General features: G+C 40.9%; 1 protein-coding gene across 13 annotated transcripts in view; it reads right to left on the bottom strand.

Annotated features, from left to right (window-relative positions):
• ryr2a (ryanodine receptor 2a (cardiac)) overlaps positions 1–18,208 on the bottom strand; it is a 166,187-nt gene that overhangs the window by 32,888 nt on the left and 115,091 nt on the right. For 7 of the 13 annotated variants that reach the window (XM_034569590.1, XM_034569603.1, XM_034569591.1 and 4 more), the window contains 23 exons: positions 17,840–17,963; positions 16,417–16,532; positions 15,829–15,890; positions 14,808–14,929; positions 14,480–14,529; positions 11,656–11,716; positions 10,393–10,631; positions 10,068–10,149; positions 9,141–9,271; positions 8,286–8,413; positions 7,693–7,885; positions 6,663–6,745; positions 6,039–6,196; positions 5,741–5,828; positions 4,929–5,021; positions 3,997–4,167; positions 3,405–3,464; positions 3,013–3,147; positions 2,735–2,847; positions 2,287–2,595; positions 1,313–1,364; positions 1,134–1,184; positions 937–1,036 (listed from right to left, as the gene is read on the bottom strand). In XM_034569590.1, the coding sequence (XP_034425481.1) occupies positions 937–1,036; positions 1,134–1,184; positions 1,313–1,364; positions 2,287–2,595; positions 2,735–2,847; positions 3,013–3,147; positions 3,405–3,464; positions 3,997–4,167; positions 4,929–5,021; positions 5,741–5,828; positions 6,039–6,196; positions 6,663–6,745; positions 7,693–7,885; positions 8,286–8,413; positions 9,141–9,271; positions 10,068–10,149; positions 10,393–10,631; positions 11,656–11,716; positions 14,480–14,529; positions 14,808–14,929; positions 15,829–15,890; positions 16,417–16,532; positions 17,840–17,963 (2,721 nt within the window). The remainder of the gene's footprint in view (positions 1–936; positions 1,037–1,133; positions 1,185–1,312; positions 1,365–2,286; positions 2,596–2,734; positions 2,848–3,012; positions 3,148–3,404; positions 3,465–3,996; positions 4,168–4,928; positions 5,022–5,740; positions 5,829–6,038; positions 6,197–6,662; positions 6,746–7,692; positions 7,886–8,285; positions 8,414–9,140; positions 9,272–10,067; positions 10,150–10,392; positions 10,632–11,655; positions 11,717–14,479; positions 14,530–14,807; positions 14,930–15,828; positions 15,891–16,416; positions 16,533–17,839; positions 17,964–18,208) is intronic. The other 6 variants (XM_034569604.1, XM_034569601.1, XM_034569602.1 and 3 more) reach the window with 1 other exon arrangement.

Below are 18,208 nucleotides of genomic sequence, written 5' to 3'. Positions count from 1 at the left end.
AAACTGGTGTGATTCTGCCAGTTTTATACCAAAATTAGCATCGATTAGATGAGTCGCCTTCCACCCGGTGTATAATGTGCGACGTCACTAATGTGACGAAAACTGAGAAGCTCTCTCGCCTCACTGTTTTCCCAGTGTTGCATTTTGCACAACATGAAGAAAACAAAATCGCTGTAGCAAGTTGTTTCCAAGATGCTAAAGAACAATAACAACACAAACGTTCATAGTTATTTACGCCAATATGATCAATATGGGTCATAACGTCTGCAACTTAACGTAATGCAGAAAAAGTGCAGCATCATCATCTTGACTGTCAAAATAAAAAAGAAGAAATGAGCGCATTCACCCAGGAGTCATTTGACTCTGTATGAATCAATTCCTATCGCAGACAAAAGCCAGATGTAAGTGGGAGTTAGTGGGTTTTTTGACCAGTGGAAAGAGTGTTTTAGTGATGAGAATGATTATCTGGAGACAGTTTCCTCCCTGTATTCCTCGACCTTCACAGGTCACAGGAGAAGTAAACAATCCAAACACTTCTCATGTCATCATTCTCACCCAAAGTAACTCAGACATGCAGTTGTTCATGGTTGTAGCGTTTCAGTAAATATGTTTAAATGGAGAATGATATTCCGACTATTTACCTTATTTTGGTTATGACATTTACATGAGTTGCTTATGTTATTATGTGATTAAGACGTGTACATGGTCAGAATACTCCACACTTAATTCGAACATTGCTTATTCTGAGTCTGATCGTGTAAACATAGTCCCTGTTGCAGGTGTAGTACCATCAGATCCATATGAACTCCCATTCACTGCTGTCTACAGAGTCATTTTCAAACTTTCTAAATGGTGCAACAGATTTTTGTTGTTTTGTAAAAAATTGTCACTGTGGCCAAAACTATCTGAGAAGAATCACTGAGGAGTTGAACCGACCTTTGCTTGCACTGATGGTTTGCAGCACCATCTCAGCAGCTCCTCGGTCATGTAGACGAGCCTGCTGATACAACAGCTTCTGCTTCTCCATCTCCTTCTCCTATTCATACAAAAAAATCACTTTTCAGGTCTGACAAACTGTCGCAAAAACGGTTGAAGCAGGAGACGACCACGGAGACTGACGGACACACACCTACCTCAAAACTCTTCACTTCCTCACCATCTTCATCCTCTTCATCGTGGCAACTCTGAGGGCAGAAGAGAGATGGAAAAGAAATGGGCTTTGTCACTATTATCACAGTCATTAGCATCTGCTCATTAAAATAAGTTACAGTTTCTGGCATAATGAGTTACAACAGCTTTGTTAGTCTGGTACCTTAGCCATGATGTCAGCGTAGGCCATGTAAAGAATATCCTCATCCAGTTTACTGCAGCAGGAAACACACACACACACACCAATTAGCAGAATTTCACAAACCCCACTAATGGCTGAATATGAAGCTTATAATTCTAGCATTTGTTTAAATGGTCACTGTGGAGCTTTCTCTTGTGTGCTGCTGATAACAAGGAAACCAACTTTCAGCCACAGGTAGCTCATTGTTTGGATTCAAACGTGCTGATGAATGGTGAACGGAGCTGAACAGTGAGTCTGATCCAGGCGCAGATAAAACAGCAGATAGATGACTACCCTTCTTCCTACATGTGACCGTACATTTTGCCATCAGGGCCAATCAGCTTTAAAACGACCGGCCTGAGGAGATAAGGCTCGGACATAATGTGACTTCTTTTAAATAACTTCTTAAAACCCAGTTTACAGACTTGCCTTCATGTGATGTTGTCCAATAACTTTTTAAGTTTTATTGCTTTTATTCTTTTTATTTGTATTGGCTGCTTTTAGGTGATGCCGTCTTCTTGTTGTGATGATCAATAAATAGTTTGATTAGTGTAAATTCCTTTTTGATATTACCCCGAGTATCCTGTGTTTGCTTTGTCTGTCAAAGCACTTTGTAGACCTATTTTTAAAGGTGCTATATAAATAAATAAAGTTAAAGTAGAGTAAATTACATGTGTAAACGGGCAGTTGTTTGTCGACAGAACTATAATCTGAGGCTCACTGTTCCACATATTTGTTAATATCCATTATTATCATAACTATACATAATCTTTCTATTAAGCAGTCAATGTGTTCATTATGTTTACAATCGAGATGATTTGCTCTGGTCAATATAGGTATTGGTAAGTATAAAGGATGCTATTTTGTAATCTGTAGTTTACAATCTTCTTACTATGATTTTATCAAAACTGATCCTATAACTGAGGATTGTGTCGGTGTAACATGTGAGAACCCACCACTTCTCTGTGAGGGCTGTTCTGCTGAACAGCTGAATGAGTTGATGCAGAGGATCAATGTGCTTCACCCCTTCCTCCTCTTCAGAGTGCTCTTGTTCACCTGGTTTCTGACATGAGCACACATTCACAATCAGAGGAGACTCAGCGGTACACACTGGAAAAAAGTAACAAAATTCTGACCAGGGGCGAACAACATATTGAAATGAACTAACAGCGAGGTCCTCGATGAGTTTATCTTCAAAGTAGTGTTCCTCTGCCTCGATCCAGGACTTCTCATAGCCCTGCAGGAACAAGTTCACAGCCCGGTGCCTAGTTTGGGGAGAAACAGGAAGAAGAAATCACTTCATAATCATATTTTAACTGTTTTTAAAAGATATAACAGATGTGCAGATCTAAATCACAATGCACGGTATGAGTGTGGTAATGTGTGTGCGCCTGTATAAGCTACCTGGGCAGGTTATAGAGCGGTGCCATCCTGAAGCAAGCGACCACTGCTCTCTTCCTCTGTTTGGACAGCAGTTTGTGCCACACTGCCTTCTTACTGCGCTGAGGGTGCTCCACCTAAACACACACACTAAACTCAGTGGGTAGTGGGGTCACTGTCTCAAGACCATATCGACTACACTGGCTTCAAACGATGTGCAGGGCAGCTTTTCCTGGAGGAGCAGTTCTTGTCCGGGAGGATCACAAATACACATCACATCAATACAAATATGAGACACTCACCTGATCTAGGTGGAAGAGGACATGAGCGATGTCCAGGACTCTCTCCACGGTCTTCTCGGGGTCGGACGTGTCCTCATAGTGATTAGGGAGGTCCCTGTACAGAGCCATCTGCCATCGGATCGCTGGGTCCTCCAGCTGTACAAGACAAACACATACAGTCACAATCAAAAAATAAACACATCTAAATATATATGTGGCTTTTCTATAGATTGTGAGACAAAGACTCAAACTGTCCTTTACAAAAACACAAGAGTAAACTCATCATTATTCAGAACAACCGCTTTCAAATGTATCTTTACTACAATGTAAATATAAAGTCTTTTTTACCACATATACTTACCTTACCTTGATCTTGTTACATTCCCAGACAAGGTACTTGACTGTGTTCTTACCTTTCCTTGTAGATGGAGATTGTTCCTGATGATCTCTCTGACTTCATCCTCTGTATCTTTCTGTTGACAGAGCAAACGTACAGTTTACGAGGAGATCAAGATAAACCTGCAGATGGGGCTAACCACTTGGCTTTGGGGTTAAGAACCACAGTGTCTCCCTGTCGGCCTTTGTTGCATCTGTCTTTCCATCACTGCTGTCCACTATCTCTATCTAATAAAGGCATAAAATGGCAAAGTAGTATTGAGAAGTTAACCCTTTAGATTACAGGTCATGAATGATCATTTATATTTCTAGTGACACCTGAAGAAACCAGTAAGGCTACTGTTTCAACTTCCTGCAATTGATCGGAAAGTCTGAACTATCAAAGACTATCAAACTTCATTTTTGTGGTGATGAATTGTTTGCTATATGAGCAACAAAAGTTAAAAAGTCAGTCAGTCAGCTGAGGTGTTCCTGTTCACACAGATCATTCAAATACCAGACCTGTAACTTGAATTTGAACGTGTTAGCCTCTTGTTATACAGAAGGAATGTCTCTGCCACATATTAAAGCAGACATCAAAGTTTACAATATAAATATTATATTTGACACCTGGGTGAAGCGGTTCTTAGCCAGTGTGATGAGCTCTTGTTCTCCGGGGGCACAGATGTTGAGCCCAACAGGCAGCAGACGCTTCAGAGTAGCAACGATCAGACTCGTCTGCATCGAGTATCGATCTCCCTTCCTCTTCATCTTCTTCCTCTCCTGGTCTGAAACTATTCCCTGTGGAGATTCCACCATCACAAGACAAGCGATGAACACAGCCAGGTTTTTCATTCACATGACACAAAAAGTGAGGTCACTGTTGGTTATTGATTGTAATGTGTATAAATGTTCCTGCGGCATCATTTTGATGTTTGCTCAGGCAGTGACATAATTTCAATACAAGATTAACAAACATGAATACTGCCAAAGACCGGGCCAGACTGCAGCACATCATTCGCTCCGCCGAGAAGGTGATGGTCTGCAACCTGCCCTCTCTCCAGGACCTGTACGACTCCAGGACTCTGATGCGTGCAGGTAACATTGTGGCTGACCCCCCCCTCCCTGGACATGGACTCTTAGAGCTACTTCCCTCTGGCAGGAGGCTGTAGGCCATCAGGCCACAAAAAGAGTTTTTTTCCCCCAACTGCTGCTGGCCTCATCAACAAGGCCTGGGTCCCTATCACTGGACTGCACTGATGTCCCTGCCTGTGACTGTGACACTTTGACACAACAGACTATCTGTACTTTGCACAATCCAGTCTCTAGTGTTTACTTACAACATATTGCACAATCCCTCCCCTGGTGCTTAAAGTATTTTTTTTTATATTCAATTTTGTTACCCATTTTAACATTTTTTATATTTTCAAAATTTTTATTGCACAAATACACCACAGCAAATTCCTTGTATGTGTAAACCTGCTTGGCAATACAACCTGATTCTGATAAATCCTATGTTGACACAAACACACACATATTCACCACCCTCCATGTGCCCTTACCTTTGACATCTTACACTTGGTGTCAGTGATCAGGAAGGACATGTTGTTGATTTCATTCTGGACCACAAAGTTCTGCTCCTCTCTCTTGAAGTTCTGCAGAAAAATGAGGCCATTCGGATCAAGTATAAGCACATTTGATTTCTCCCGGGGTTTGGGTTACAAACTGGTTCAGAAAGACTATAAAAACTGAGAGGACTGCACTCTGGGGACCAGTTAACAAACACGTAGGGCTCAAGGCTGCTGAAAGCTCCATGAAGTGTGATCAGGGTGATGGAGTAATTCAATCAGGTACTAACGATCAAAATCATTAGTCCGTGGAGTTCTAAGAACATGAATGTAAGCGGTGTTCTCTTTATGCACTCAGTCAGTCCCACCATCAGAGCTTATGTCTTAACAGTGATCTTGATGGTGGATTGTGATTGTACATCGTGACTGTGATGGCAGATTGCTCTGACAGACAATATGCCTACTCACATGTGCCATTATTTCCAATACCCCCATCATTACTGGTTCCTTCATCTCATTTCACATTTTCTTTTGTATAAATACTTTTAATACTACATAAAAAAAAAATACTACATTTTGTTGATGTGCTATGTCTCATGCAACATCCATTGCACTTCTGTCCGTCCTCACACACGACTCTGAGGTTTCTACACTTTTTCTCCCTTGTTTTTGTTGTGTAGTTGTTTTTAAACTCTTGCTGAGGGTTAAGGACAGAGAATGTCAAATCTTGTTCAGCTGTATGAGACAAATTGTGATTTGTGAATATGGGCTATTCAAATACAATTTGATTGATTTGATTTTCTTACATGAGACTTGGCCCAGAAGATGAAAACCTCGGCCACCATGCGGAACAGCTCCTCTGCCTCTGGGTTGGACTCTTTCAGCCATCTGGCCCTGTCAGTGAATAAAGGGAGTCAGTGAATCATGGCACTTCTGTGTTCTGTATTGTACTGAAGTGAATACTGAACAGAGTATCAGCGGGACATGCATATAAGCTGCATCACATAACTGTCATGTATCGCATCTAAATCTAACGCAAGTCATGTTGGTTGTTTGAAACAAAAAACAGGACAGTACAGGAAGTCGTCATTCGGAGCAGTGTACCTGTTGTAGTCAACAAATCGGATGAGGAGCGGGTAGAAGGCGTACAGGTCTCTGACCAGTATGGTGAACTGGTCCATGATGAGGAGCTCCGTCTCTGACATCTCACCCCTCCCCTCTGCTTTGCTGTGTTCCTCATCCATCAACACGACTGCTGCTTTCTGCATATACAGCACAGGATTGACATCTGTTAATGGGCCTCCACTGAATGGATGGACCCTAGCAGTGATATAACAATCACATTTTCAATTACTGTAAATGCTGTTATTCTAAAAGCTGATGTAAGCCACACTTCTTGTTGTGTCGTGTTACTTTTGTAGTGTCTGGTCTTTGTGTTACATTGGCAGGTGAATGAACATTAATGTTAAACAGCAGTTCAATATCAGATAATTACACCTGAAGCTGCAGGAATATAAATGAGACATTTCAAAATTGAGTTGTCAGTACAAAGTGTTAGATTTGTCCAGTTTTCAGTCCAGATCCATCACCTGCACACCGAGTCAGATTTGTATTCTTGCTGTCAAGTCATTTAACCTGTTGCAGTTTGTAACCAGACAGTATTTTATTTTCCTGTGTTGTAACACTGAGAAAGGAGTCTACAACTCATTATAAAATGACAAGACTCACCTTTTTGAGTTTCTCCATCAGAGGCAGGAAATGGGTCTTGAGCAGCTGAGCTTTGGCTTTACTGATGATCGGCTGAGAGAAAACTTAGGGGGCAGGGACAGAGATGAGGTACGAGAGTTAAACATACAAAAGACGTGTGTTTGTGTTTGTATGTGTGTGTGTGGTCCATGTATTACTGATTTTGTTGGGACCTAAATTTGTTAACACAGTCACATTATGGGGACTTGGGGACAAAAACATGTCCCCATTACGTTATTCATTAAATTCTAAGGTAAGGACATGTTTTAAGGTTAGGTTAAGGATAAAGTTAGATTTAGGTTAAGGTTAGGGTAAATTAGGATTCAGCAAGTAGTTATTATGGTTAAGGTTGGAGTAAGCCTCCAGGAAATTGTGTGTGTGTGTGTGTGTGTGTGTGTGTGTGTGTGTGTGTGTGTGTGTGTGTGTGTGTGTGTGTGTGTGTGTTTGTATAGACTCAGTTTGCAGTTTGTTATCTAATCCAACAATCCTGTTGTTCAGTTTGTGTTCAATTTCAGAGGTGTTGATCTGAAGCAGCTTGTGCTGCTGTAAAACTGTAAATGTTATTTCGCCTACACTCATTAATATACAATTATCACGTAGAATCAGCACCTCTGAAAACAGTTTGAATAAAATCAGAACTTTATAATAATCATTGAGGAGGATATAATGCAGGACTCTTTTAGTTTTAGTAATATGTTCCTAGTAAAACGCCAGCTGAGTGTGCTGTCATCAAGATACTGTTCAATATACAGGTTCAGCAATGTGCCAGAAAAAAGCAGAACATTTTAAATATTTCAAGAGACGGGATTAAGCTCGTTTCAGTGCAGGCTTAGATGCAATGAGGTGAACAACACTGCATGGAAAGTAATTTAAGAAAACTAAGCGGGCCCCTTGATTATTTTAAGTGCAGTCAACATCATTTTGTGAAGTGATGTGTGGAAAGAAGAACAAGGACACAGCATATGTCTGTTTGTCTGTCACACACACACACACACTGAGTGGTCATGTTTACCGGCCAGTCTCTTCATCCAGGCCCCCTCATCTATTCCCAGGTTATTGTAGATGATCTTGAGAATGTTTCCCAGCAGAGTGTTCATGTGGTCCGAGGTCACGGAGGTGCAGCAGCTGTTGGCTTTGTCCGAGTGGCTCTCCGGTCCATGTTCCCACCAGTGAGACATGTAGCTGCACAACATGGGCAACACCACCTGCAGAAAAAGGAAGAAAACATGGGGTTAAAGGTTTGAGGCCCCTTCCCCGTCCTGACACGGGGATTTGAGGCTTGTCTCATCGACAGTTTGACAGCGAACCACACACATACAAACATTATATTAGTGCTATTTGGGTTCAGTCAACAATTCAATTCAATTAAAATGTATTTGTATCGCGCCAAATCATAAAATGCATTATCTCAAGTAACTTTACATAAAAAGGTTGAGACCTTAAAGATTATAGAGAAACACAACAAGGCCCACAATGAACAAGCACCTACAATCAAATACGTCACATGGATGAGCACCCTGAGGAAGTTAGGTCTATGGTCGAACCCAGTTCTGTAATTCTGTTATATGCATTTTCATATTTTTTGTATTTCTCTTTATTTCCTACCTCCATGACATGGGGCATCTGAGTGTATCTCATGCCAGACTCTGCCAACTCCATGATCTCCTCCAGGGACTTGTCTAAGTTCGGGATCACAGCACACACCTCCCCAACGTGACCTGCGTGACCTAGAGCCGGGAGGAAGAAAGACAAATGCACTTAGAATCTTTCTTACAATTACACCATGTTTTGGTAATATCAACCAGTGATTCCTGTTGTCCTTTCACCAAAATCTCATTTGTACAACCCAATAGAAGAGCTGCGATGGAAGGTCTGTGGTGAAAAATCCGAGACTTTTCTCCTGTTAGCTGTGGTGAGGTCCTCTGGCCTGACCCCACATGGAGATGTGATGCTGAGGCCTAATGATCACTATTCACTCTGTTATATTTCCTGTAACATGCTTTTCATCACCATTAGTCTTTGGCCTTTGGTAGTATCTTCTGAACAAATGTGGTAAACTGAAACCTTAATACAAAGCTTAATAATTACTTGGATACATTAATGCTACTAAGTTTGTCTTAGATAGCTGATACTTGTTATATACTGTATATTATATATCTGTTGTGTCATCAGCAGCTCGTGCACACTGCTTGTGCCCCCAGCTGTCTTTCTTTAAGGTCCCAGCTGTAGTGATTACAAATAACAGAAAGAGCTCGGCCCTCTGCACCATACTCTGATTTTAATCTCTCAGTACCGTATGGAGGACTGAGTTGTATATAGAACGAGAGTAAATCTCAGGCAATGGAATTACATCAATAATCGCATGTCTTGTACGTCTACCATTATCCTTCCCCTAATCTATGTAGAAGACAAGCTCACAGTGCAGCTAAACATTCAAATGAAAAACACATTCTTCCGTACCGCCTCTGCCTTTAGTCCCTTTGCTGTTGTAGATGGAGAAGCTGTTGAACTTGTTGATGTGTGGCTCAAGAAAAGCAACGGGGAAGGCTGCTGAGAAGGCAGCGAGACACTTTCCTAATGCTGGACGCTGTCTGGAGAGGAGAGGACAGAGGACAGGAGAGGAAAAGGACAAAAGAGGAGAGGGCAGAGGAAAGGACAGAAGAGGAGAGGAGAGGACAGAGGAAAGGACAGAAGAGGAGAAAACAGGAGAGGAGAGGAGGTGACAGGAGAGGGGAGGAAAGAAGCGGACAGGAGAGGAGAGGACAAAAGAGGAGAGGAGAAAAGAGGAGAGGAAGGAGAGGAGAGGAGAGGAGAGGAGAGGAGAGGAGAGGAGAGGAGAGGAAAAGGAAAGAAGAGGAGAGGACAGAGGACAGGAGAGGAGAGGAAGGGAGAGGCGAGGACAGAACAGAAGAGGAGAGGTTAGGACACGAGAGGAAAAGGACAGAGGAGGAGGGGACAGAAGAAGAGAGGAAAAAAGAGAAAAGGGCAGAAGAGGAGAGGTTAAAGATTTTCATTATTTTCATGATCTATAATTTATTTACATTTTTGAATCAAGTGATTAATTAATGTCAAAATCAATAAAAAAACATTTCTCATTTAATAAGACGGTTAGGTAATAGGTTTAAAATTGTACTTTAATTGTAATTGAACTGCATCAGTGTTCAGCACAAAGAAACTTTCATGACTTTGGAATTCCTTTGTGAACTTTGTAAGTTGTCATTGACATGTGACATTGTTGTGTCAGTGGTTAGGGTTAGCTTTGCTGTAAATAAATTTACTATGCACAGATGAACATGAACACCTATCCACAGATGTGTAAGAAACATGATACTGGAAGAGGCTTTCTGTTTTTATAAAAGATATTTGTAGGGTATACTCATACTGCACCTCTCTACATAGATGCTTTTGTTGGTTCCCAGAAAGTAAAGGCTGTTGAGGATTCTGTAGCAGGAGACCTGGACATCATCCACTGGAGGAAGAAAGGCAAACAAAAAACTTTTTTTTAAATGGAAATATAGAAATTCCTCTGTATTCGAATAGACTAAATAAATTCTATATTGGAAATCTGACAATTCTCCATTTAAAAAGGTTTTAACGAATATAAAATGCTTTATTTTTTCAACTCTTCATGAGGAAATAAAGATTAACAAGCACGATTTCACCCTAGATGCCTGAATCAAACGTGGTATGAACACCACAAGTGGGTACTCACATATGAGGTCCTCTCCGAACATGTTCTGTCCGATGTGCTCGAACAGGGAGGACAGGACAGGCAGCAGGGCGAAGGTGGTGTAGTTGATGATCTGAGTGACACCTCGTGGCTGCTCCCTGCTGTGGGTGAACTGACCCAGCTTGAGGTTCTCCTGTGTCTTCTCCAGATCCTCTGCCGCGCTGTCAAAGTACGACCGCAGGGCCACCTTCACTGACTCCAGACCAGTCTTCATCACTGTCCTGATGTATGGGGAGAGTTACGTTTTCAGCAATTATCTACACAAGAGATGGTTTATTCCACCAACGGATAGGACTGTCCCCTTTTCATATTAAATTCTGTTACACATGGAGAAAGGTTAATATTTGAACTCTAATGAAATCTGTAGAATTCAAAACTTTCAGTCTAAAGCTCAACAAAATGTTTGAGGTAGTTTTTCATCTGCTCCACGAGGGTTATTTTTGTCCCAAATCAGTAGAATCAGTCATGAAAAGAATCAATTCACTGAATCATTCAGTGGTTGACCGGAGCTCCAAACTCCCAACTAAAATAAGTCTGCAGGGTATATATATGCCTCATGATATCCAGCTCCTGGAACTGTTAGTTTGTAAGATGTCCTCACTGAAATCTGAGAGTAACCCTGGTCCTTTATGACTCCTTAGTCATGTGAAAGATCTTGATGACAATGATGTTTTGTTGTACACGTCTCATGCTGTATGCCATCGCTGAGGTGAAATGTGGATTGATATTGGTGGTTTCAGTGAAAACTTGAGAAAGAGCACAGACTTCTGCAGATTCCATGATGCTAATGGTGAAACATTCACTCTGTCTATCTTGGCAAAAGCCACATTTGGTACAGATGAATTCTATGATGGCCATGTGCAGCAGTTGTAGGCTTAATGTCATCTACAGGGGTTTGACATTCTGTACGGTTGACATTAAGTGATTATTCCGTTTATGCCAGCTTAGAGTGCGTTCATGTCTAGACTGTGATGTGTTTGAAGATGCTGAATCTCAGGATCAGGCCATGTATATCAGCCACCTTACAAACAATATAAAGAGTTCAGTTTTGTAGAGTTAAACAAGCATCAAAATCTGTTTCTTTACTTGTAAACGTTGGCTGAAGCTCTTGGTGATTGACCATCATCAGTCTCCATAACTCCTGCTCCCGAAATGAGCTGTTCAGGGGCTAAACTTACATGTAGCACCTTTAAACGCCATCCCTGCTGTGATGACACACACGTGTCACAGTCATTCTGTCCTTACCTGGCATCCAGGCTTTGTCCCAGTATCTGCAGACAGTTGACGATGGATGTGGCATTGTTACCTGGAGACCAGAGAGGATTACATGATACACAAACTGGTCAGAATTTGCGGTTCTTATCATTCAGGCCCAAAAGACACACAGACACACACACACATGCACGTCTCTCTATAGTTGTGGGGACACTGATTGACATAATGCATTCCCTCGCCCAAAACCAAGTGTTAACCCTCAAACAGCCCGTTGAATTGGTGAGGACCAGCCACACACAGACACACACAGACACACACAAGACTGACGCTGCTTGTTGAAAACCAACTTGAACTGCCTGAAAAAAAAATCTGAGGAACCCCTTTATTATGTTTGTCTTTTTAATGAAAAACACAGAGGAGCATCATGTTCAGAGAAAAGGATGTTCCATTAAAATTGTTTAAATGTAATGCATAAGTGAGTTCAAACTATACAATCTATTTATTAAGTACTTAACTTGTACACTGTCATATGAGATGGAGGAATTCACATATACAGTTTCACCATTGATCATATTTAAATAGCCTAATAAAACCAATAAACAATATTAAAATGTTAAATATTTTAATAGTCCAAATGTATCCCTTTGTCTCCACTTGTATGAAGATTGAATCTGCATTAGAACACCTTTTAACTTTGAAGAAAATGACACAGAGGAAGTGCAAAATGTTTCTTAATACAGCAAGTTGCATCACCGACCAGACAACACACAGGTGCTGTGCAGAGGATAGTGTACACACACCCACAATATCATGCATGCATGCACGCACACACACGCACACACACACACACCCATGCACACACTTCTATTTAGAACCACATACTGTCGGATCATTTCTCAGGCTGTGCAGTTTGATGGTACAGGTATTAATCATAGAGTCCCTGTTCAAATATGTGGCTGATGTTGTGTAAACCCTCACAGGGCCTGTCTTTGACCTACTTGAACATATAAACATGAAGATGTTATTTCTTAAGGCAGCTTTGCTCTTCTTGACTTTGGCCAAAACCAAACACGTAAGTAACATTCATGCACTTCCTGTGCATCTTGCCTGTTTGTACACTACCCTGGGAACCTCAGGGTGACTTTGAGGCTCCATCCTGATTTTTCCCCAAATGTAATGACTCCATGCCCACCAGTGGACCCTGCAGTGTTCTGTGGAGAAGCAGCTGTTGCATATGGTGTGCCCAGTTTGCACTTTGCATGTGAATGCAGAGAATACTACAAGTGATTTCTACCATGGGTTTGGCAGACTCTTGTCCTCTGTTTAGGAGACATCTACTCTATCAGAGCATCTACATGGTCTTTGTGTCTCACATGTGCAGGCTTTTAAATGGTGGGTCTTCAATCCTTGCTCACGCTCATAATGGACATGTGTCATTCACACACATTAGTGTGAGAGGGGTTTGGTTGTTGTCAAGATAAGCTTGTCTGGCAAAATGGGAGTCTCCATAACCCGCAGTGAGACACCATATTCAAATAATAGGCAGAGGTTGATGACACAGACATCATGTTTGCAATGTTTCTTTAAATATAAAAAATGCTGTAATGGGTCAACTAAATTCTATGGTTGGCCTTTATTTCGATTTTCATTAAAAATTATATATTTAACAGATGGTCACCGGATATAAAAAGTGATATTTACCGCATTTAGAAGAACCACCTGAAAGCAACAATAGAGAAATTGTCTGATCCAAATGGATTATGGGATACGGAGTGCTGAAGGGGCACAATGGTTGAGTTCTTCATTTTACGCCGAAAAATCAGGCATCAATGCAGGAAGCTTTAAAATGAGACAGGCTGGGTGAACCCACAGTGACAGTGTCAGTCTGAGATGAAGACTTGTAATATCTACATGAAGAGCTGCCATCACGATAATTGTCTCATATCCCTATCTTTTGTCTTTTGTGAAATGTGTATTTTCCAGGAATAGTTTGAAATCATGCTTCCTTTCCTTCACCAAACATTGCAAAATAATGGTCACACTGACCAATTCATCCCACATTGTGTGGGAGGAACCTTTGCAGGGGTGCAAACTCATGAGGGGTGAAAAAAGTGACAATGACGCAAACCCCTTTGGTGGCCTGGGTGTGGGGGGCATTATGAGGATGGTGGGGGGGAATGAATTTGGTTGGTACTCTTTGTGTGCCACCACAACACAGGTAATTTAGCTTGTGTCTTTTTCAGTGAGTTTGATATTTGCTCCTCTAAAGCAACATAAATAGCCGACTGTAACCAGCCTTCCATTCAACATAAATAAAGTCTTATTATTAGTCTCTTTTCAAATGGACTAATAAAGCATTAACTTATCTTATAAAGCATTAACTTGTCCCAAAACAAATCAAAAAGCAAATTTGCTGATTATGCCATGATTTTGACATAATTAGCCTCACTAATAATATCTACTTATGTCATAATCGTAGCACGATAATGTAAGTAACGTTAAAGGAGTCGTCCCAGAGCCTTAAAGTCAGTAATGTTATACAAGTGGAATTTGGAATAAGTATGCTAGCTAATGTTAGCCTCCATGGACATTATATTAACACCTACTTTTACTTCCTAATTGTGATGGCTTGTGTTCACTCATTTTCCAAAAAATGGTCAGATCTACAAGGATCACACAAATGAAAAGTTTACTTTGGATTCAAAACAGTGAGTTTCCCTGAAAGGTGACAGGTTTGAACCCCTGGTCTGGTTGGCATGTCATGAGTCATGAGTCCACTCATACTGCACAATAACACTCAGCACTTGTGTAATGTCTCACCAACCAAAAAGCATGACATACAAACCATCCTTACCAAACAAGGATATCCTATGTCTGACAAGAACTCCCAGTTTGCAGAAAAGACTGAAAAGATTCAATGGAAGGAGAGAGGAGGAGGTGGAGAGGGAAGCAGAGAAATAGATAAGAAATAATCAAATGAGACAGACCCAGGGGAAAAGTGCAGGAGGTATTGTATATAAAGTCTCACAGCCTGGTGTTGAGACTTCCAACAGCTTGATGACTGTCATACATGTTTAGTCATTTCAAAATATTAGTTTTTTAAGCAAAATTACAAAAGTTAAAGTGCTATACCCAACGATACTGCCACAACTGGCTCCTGTTGTGTCGTTTGCCACACTCACCTGGTCACCATCTCCTTCTCCTTGTTGGAGGCGTGGCCACCACTGCTGATTGGATGAATGGCTGTGGACAGGAAGTACAGCCTATGGTTTTTAAAGTACTGATCCACCAATGGCAAGACAACCTGTGGGTTGAATAGCAGAAACACAGTGTAATTACCACTGTCCTTAGAAACAGAAAAAAGTCAACAGCCCAACCCATGTCTTTAGAAATTGTCTTTTTTTCTCTTCAAGGACAGAATGTTTAACAGTGTGTAGAGGTGAAACCAAAACATCTAAATCACCCCCTGGTGGCTGGATGGAGTACAGGTCATAAACCCTGCGTCTTCCATGTTAGCAGATGGGACATGGACCAAATTATTAAGTCAAAGTACATGCTGAATATACTTTTCCAAAGATGGTTTCTGTCATTTAGGTAGTTCTTATCCCACTGACGTACGGGCAACTGTTCAAGTTTCTGATAAGTTTGGTTTTAATGTTTTGAGATGTCATGATTGACAGCTGAGACTGACTCGTGGTTGGTTGAGTGTGTGTCTTGGTGGGACCACTCCACAATCTGAGGAATGGACTGTGATGTGATCCCCTGACTTTTCCTCTGGCACCATAATCAGGTCACATTTGAATTTGTCCCATACTTGTTTGTTGCTAATTAGCAAATTAGGGTTTGGACCAATATTTCTGCCATATTACGGATCATTCTTAAGAAGAAATTTGATTTACTCGAATCTTCAGATACCCCTTTGAGATTATTCTGAATACTGCTGACACACTTATTGATCAATAACAACGTTGTATAGCACACTGTCAGTTTCAGTCGTTGCCTCAGGCCCTGCAGCCCCACTTGAATGTTGAAGACAGTGTTACATTTTAATTAAACAATATTTTGTACACAGGGAGATTGTCCAGCACCAAACAACCTGATGCACTTGAATGTTTTTCTTCTATAACTTTGCGTAAAAAGACGTGAACATACCCAATTTCCCAACTGACACTCATGAATGAAAAACAGATGATGAGTTCTGACCTTTCCAAAGAACTTAATCTGCTGCTCATGGGGAATCTCTCCCTTCACTCTTGTTCCCAGATCTAAATGAACAGAAGAGCAGAACAGAATCACATGACAAGACCTGGATGGTATTACTTTGTGACATTCACATCAAGAGCACCGAGGGAAGCACACTTACTACTCAAAGTAAACTGTTTCTTTTTCTAATGCACCTGGGTACATTGTATTTGCTTTAGCAATTTATCGCATGAATCTCTTTATCATGAATATGGATTACAACAGATAAACAGCTATTATCTGTGGCTACTATAAATCATAGAGGGATCTAAAATATTATTCCCTTCGCAAGAGCTTAAGATAGAAAACCCTTCATTCTTCTGAACTTGGGTCAATTGAAACAATTAGATTTTCACACAGACATAAATTGTGCTAATGATCAGGTAACCACCCACACATTCCACTCTGCACCAGCCATTGTGAATCTAATCTAAATAATATCATGTTTAATATTCACTTATATAAATAATACCTTGCATGCACATTCCATTATATTACTGTATGAACTGTCATATGTCTATCTTTCATTCGACAGCAGATGATTCTCACCAAACTCCATCATGTGTTGGTGGGCCTGGTCCACGTATGTGATCAGCTGCTGGAGGAAGGTGTAGGCAAATCGTTTCTCTATAGCTGGAGTGTCCAGCTCCTGGGTCTTTACACCTCTGGGAACAAGACACTTTACGTCAAAATGATGGACTGATATTGTTTTGGAAAGACACTTATTTTTCATTTTTGCTACATTCATTTAATTCAATTTTATTTGTATGGCGACAAATCATAATATACATTATCCGAAGGCACTTTACATAGAAGGTCAAGACCTTAAAAAATATAGCGAAACCCAACAGTTCCCACAATGAACAAGCACTTTACATGAGAGAGTATAATTTTCTCTGTGTACATTACAAAGATAGGTCTGGAGTGTTTAGGTGTGGCACAGAGACCGAGTGTCATTCTCTGCTTGGCTTTATCATTATCACTAAATCTCGAGTCACTTCCGATCCTGCAAACCCCTCCTGCCCGGCAGTATCCTCAGTACACAGAAGGACTCATCCCTCTGATCCTGAGCCATGACAGGATCCTGAGACATCCTGAGCCTGATCTCTGGCAAACATGGTAACACCTTCCAACACCTGTAATGTTGCACTTATTTAAGAGTAGTACCTTTTTCATATCACGTATGAATATAATAATTTACTATTATACATCATTATATATCACTGTGAGGGAATTTGTTACTTACTCACTCTAATACCTTTAAAATGATGTTATGCCTGACCTGAATTATGTTTCACAGTTGTTGGACCTGAGAGGTCTAAAGCCTCTGCAGTCATTCTTTGGATTAGATGTTGTCTGTTTTGTTTTAGGAGTTGCCATCCTGCCTCTGGTGTTGTGATAAGGCGAACCTCGAGAGTCTGTATCCCATGAGGATAACGGACATCTTGTCGTAACTTATAGTGACACAGACTCCTATCTGTTCCCTCCCTTTTGGTATTATACTGGAATGCTTCCATTGTACCTTAAGCTTTCTGGTTTGATTGTCAGCATGTACGTTAGACCAAGAATTGTCTCTGTATACAGATCCATGTTGTTATAAACTCATATATTCAAGTACGGACAACTGAGGCTCATCGAGTTAATGCTTTTATTCAGTACTATGAAAGTTAAATATAAATTCAGCCATCTTCATCAGACATCTGTGCAGAAGATCTTTCTTTATCAATCACTACATCTCAAAAGCCTTGCTTGCTGTCATGATAACATGATGCATAGGCCGCCCTCTTCTTACCCTCTCTGTGGTAGTTTAGAGTCAACACGTCCCAAGACTTTTGGAACAAACACGCACTGATGAAGTTTATATTATGTGACTTTGGGTCAGACTGCCATGCACATAGCGGCACACCAGCATCATGAAAAATGATATCGCACTATTTCCATTTTGTGCGTAGAGTGTTTGCCTATTTCCCACCTGGACACAGTGTAGCCGTTGATCTGAAGGAACTTGAGGATGTCTTGTGCCTTTTCTCTGTCTTTAGATTTCTCTTTGGCAGTCAGTGTATCATAAGGAACCAGAAGGGGATGGTTTCCTCCACCTGGACACAACAACATCCCACGAGGATAAAAGAAAAAAGAAAAATTGCTATTGCAAAGAGAACCCTTATATTTAAGTGTGTAAAACTAGCTTAAACCCAACTTTTTTAGTTAACTCTATTAATGGCCATTTCACTTCATATCTTCATATCCTGATTCAGACAAGCTGCTGGAATTGTGACCCTTGCCTTTGTTCCAAGCTAATGACATCAACACTAATAACTGATGGGGATGGCAGCAAAAGAAA

Source organism: Hippoglossus hippoglossus, chromosome 19 (genome assembly GCF_009819705.1).
Source record: "Hippoglossus hippoglossus isolate fHipHip1 chromosome 19, fHipHip1.pri, whole genome shotgun sequence".
NCBI classification, from domain to species: Eukaryota; Metazoa; Chordata; class Actinopteri; order Pleuronectiformes; family Pleuronectidae; genus Hippoglossus; species Hippoglossus hippoglossus.
Note: the sequence above shows the minus strand (reverse complement) of the source record. Positions and strands in the feature narration are given on the sequence as shown.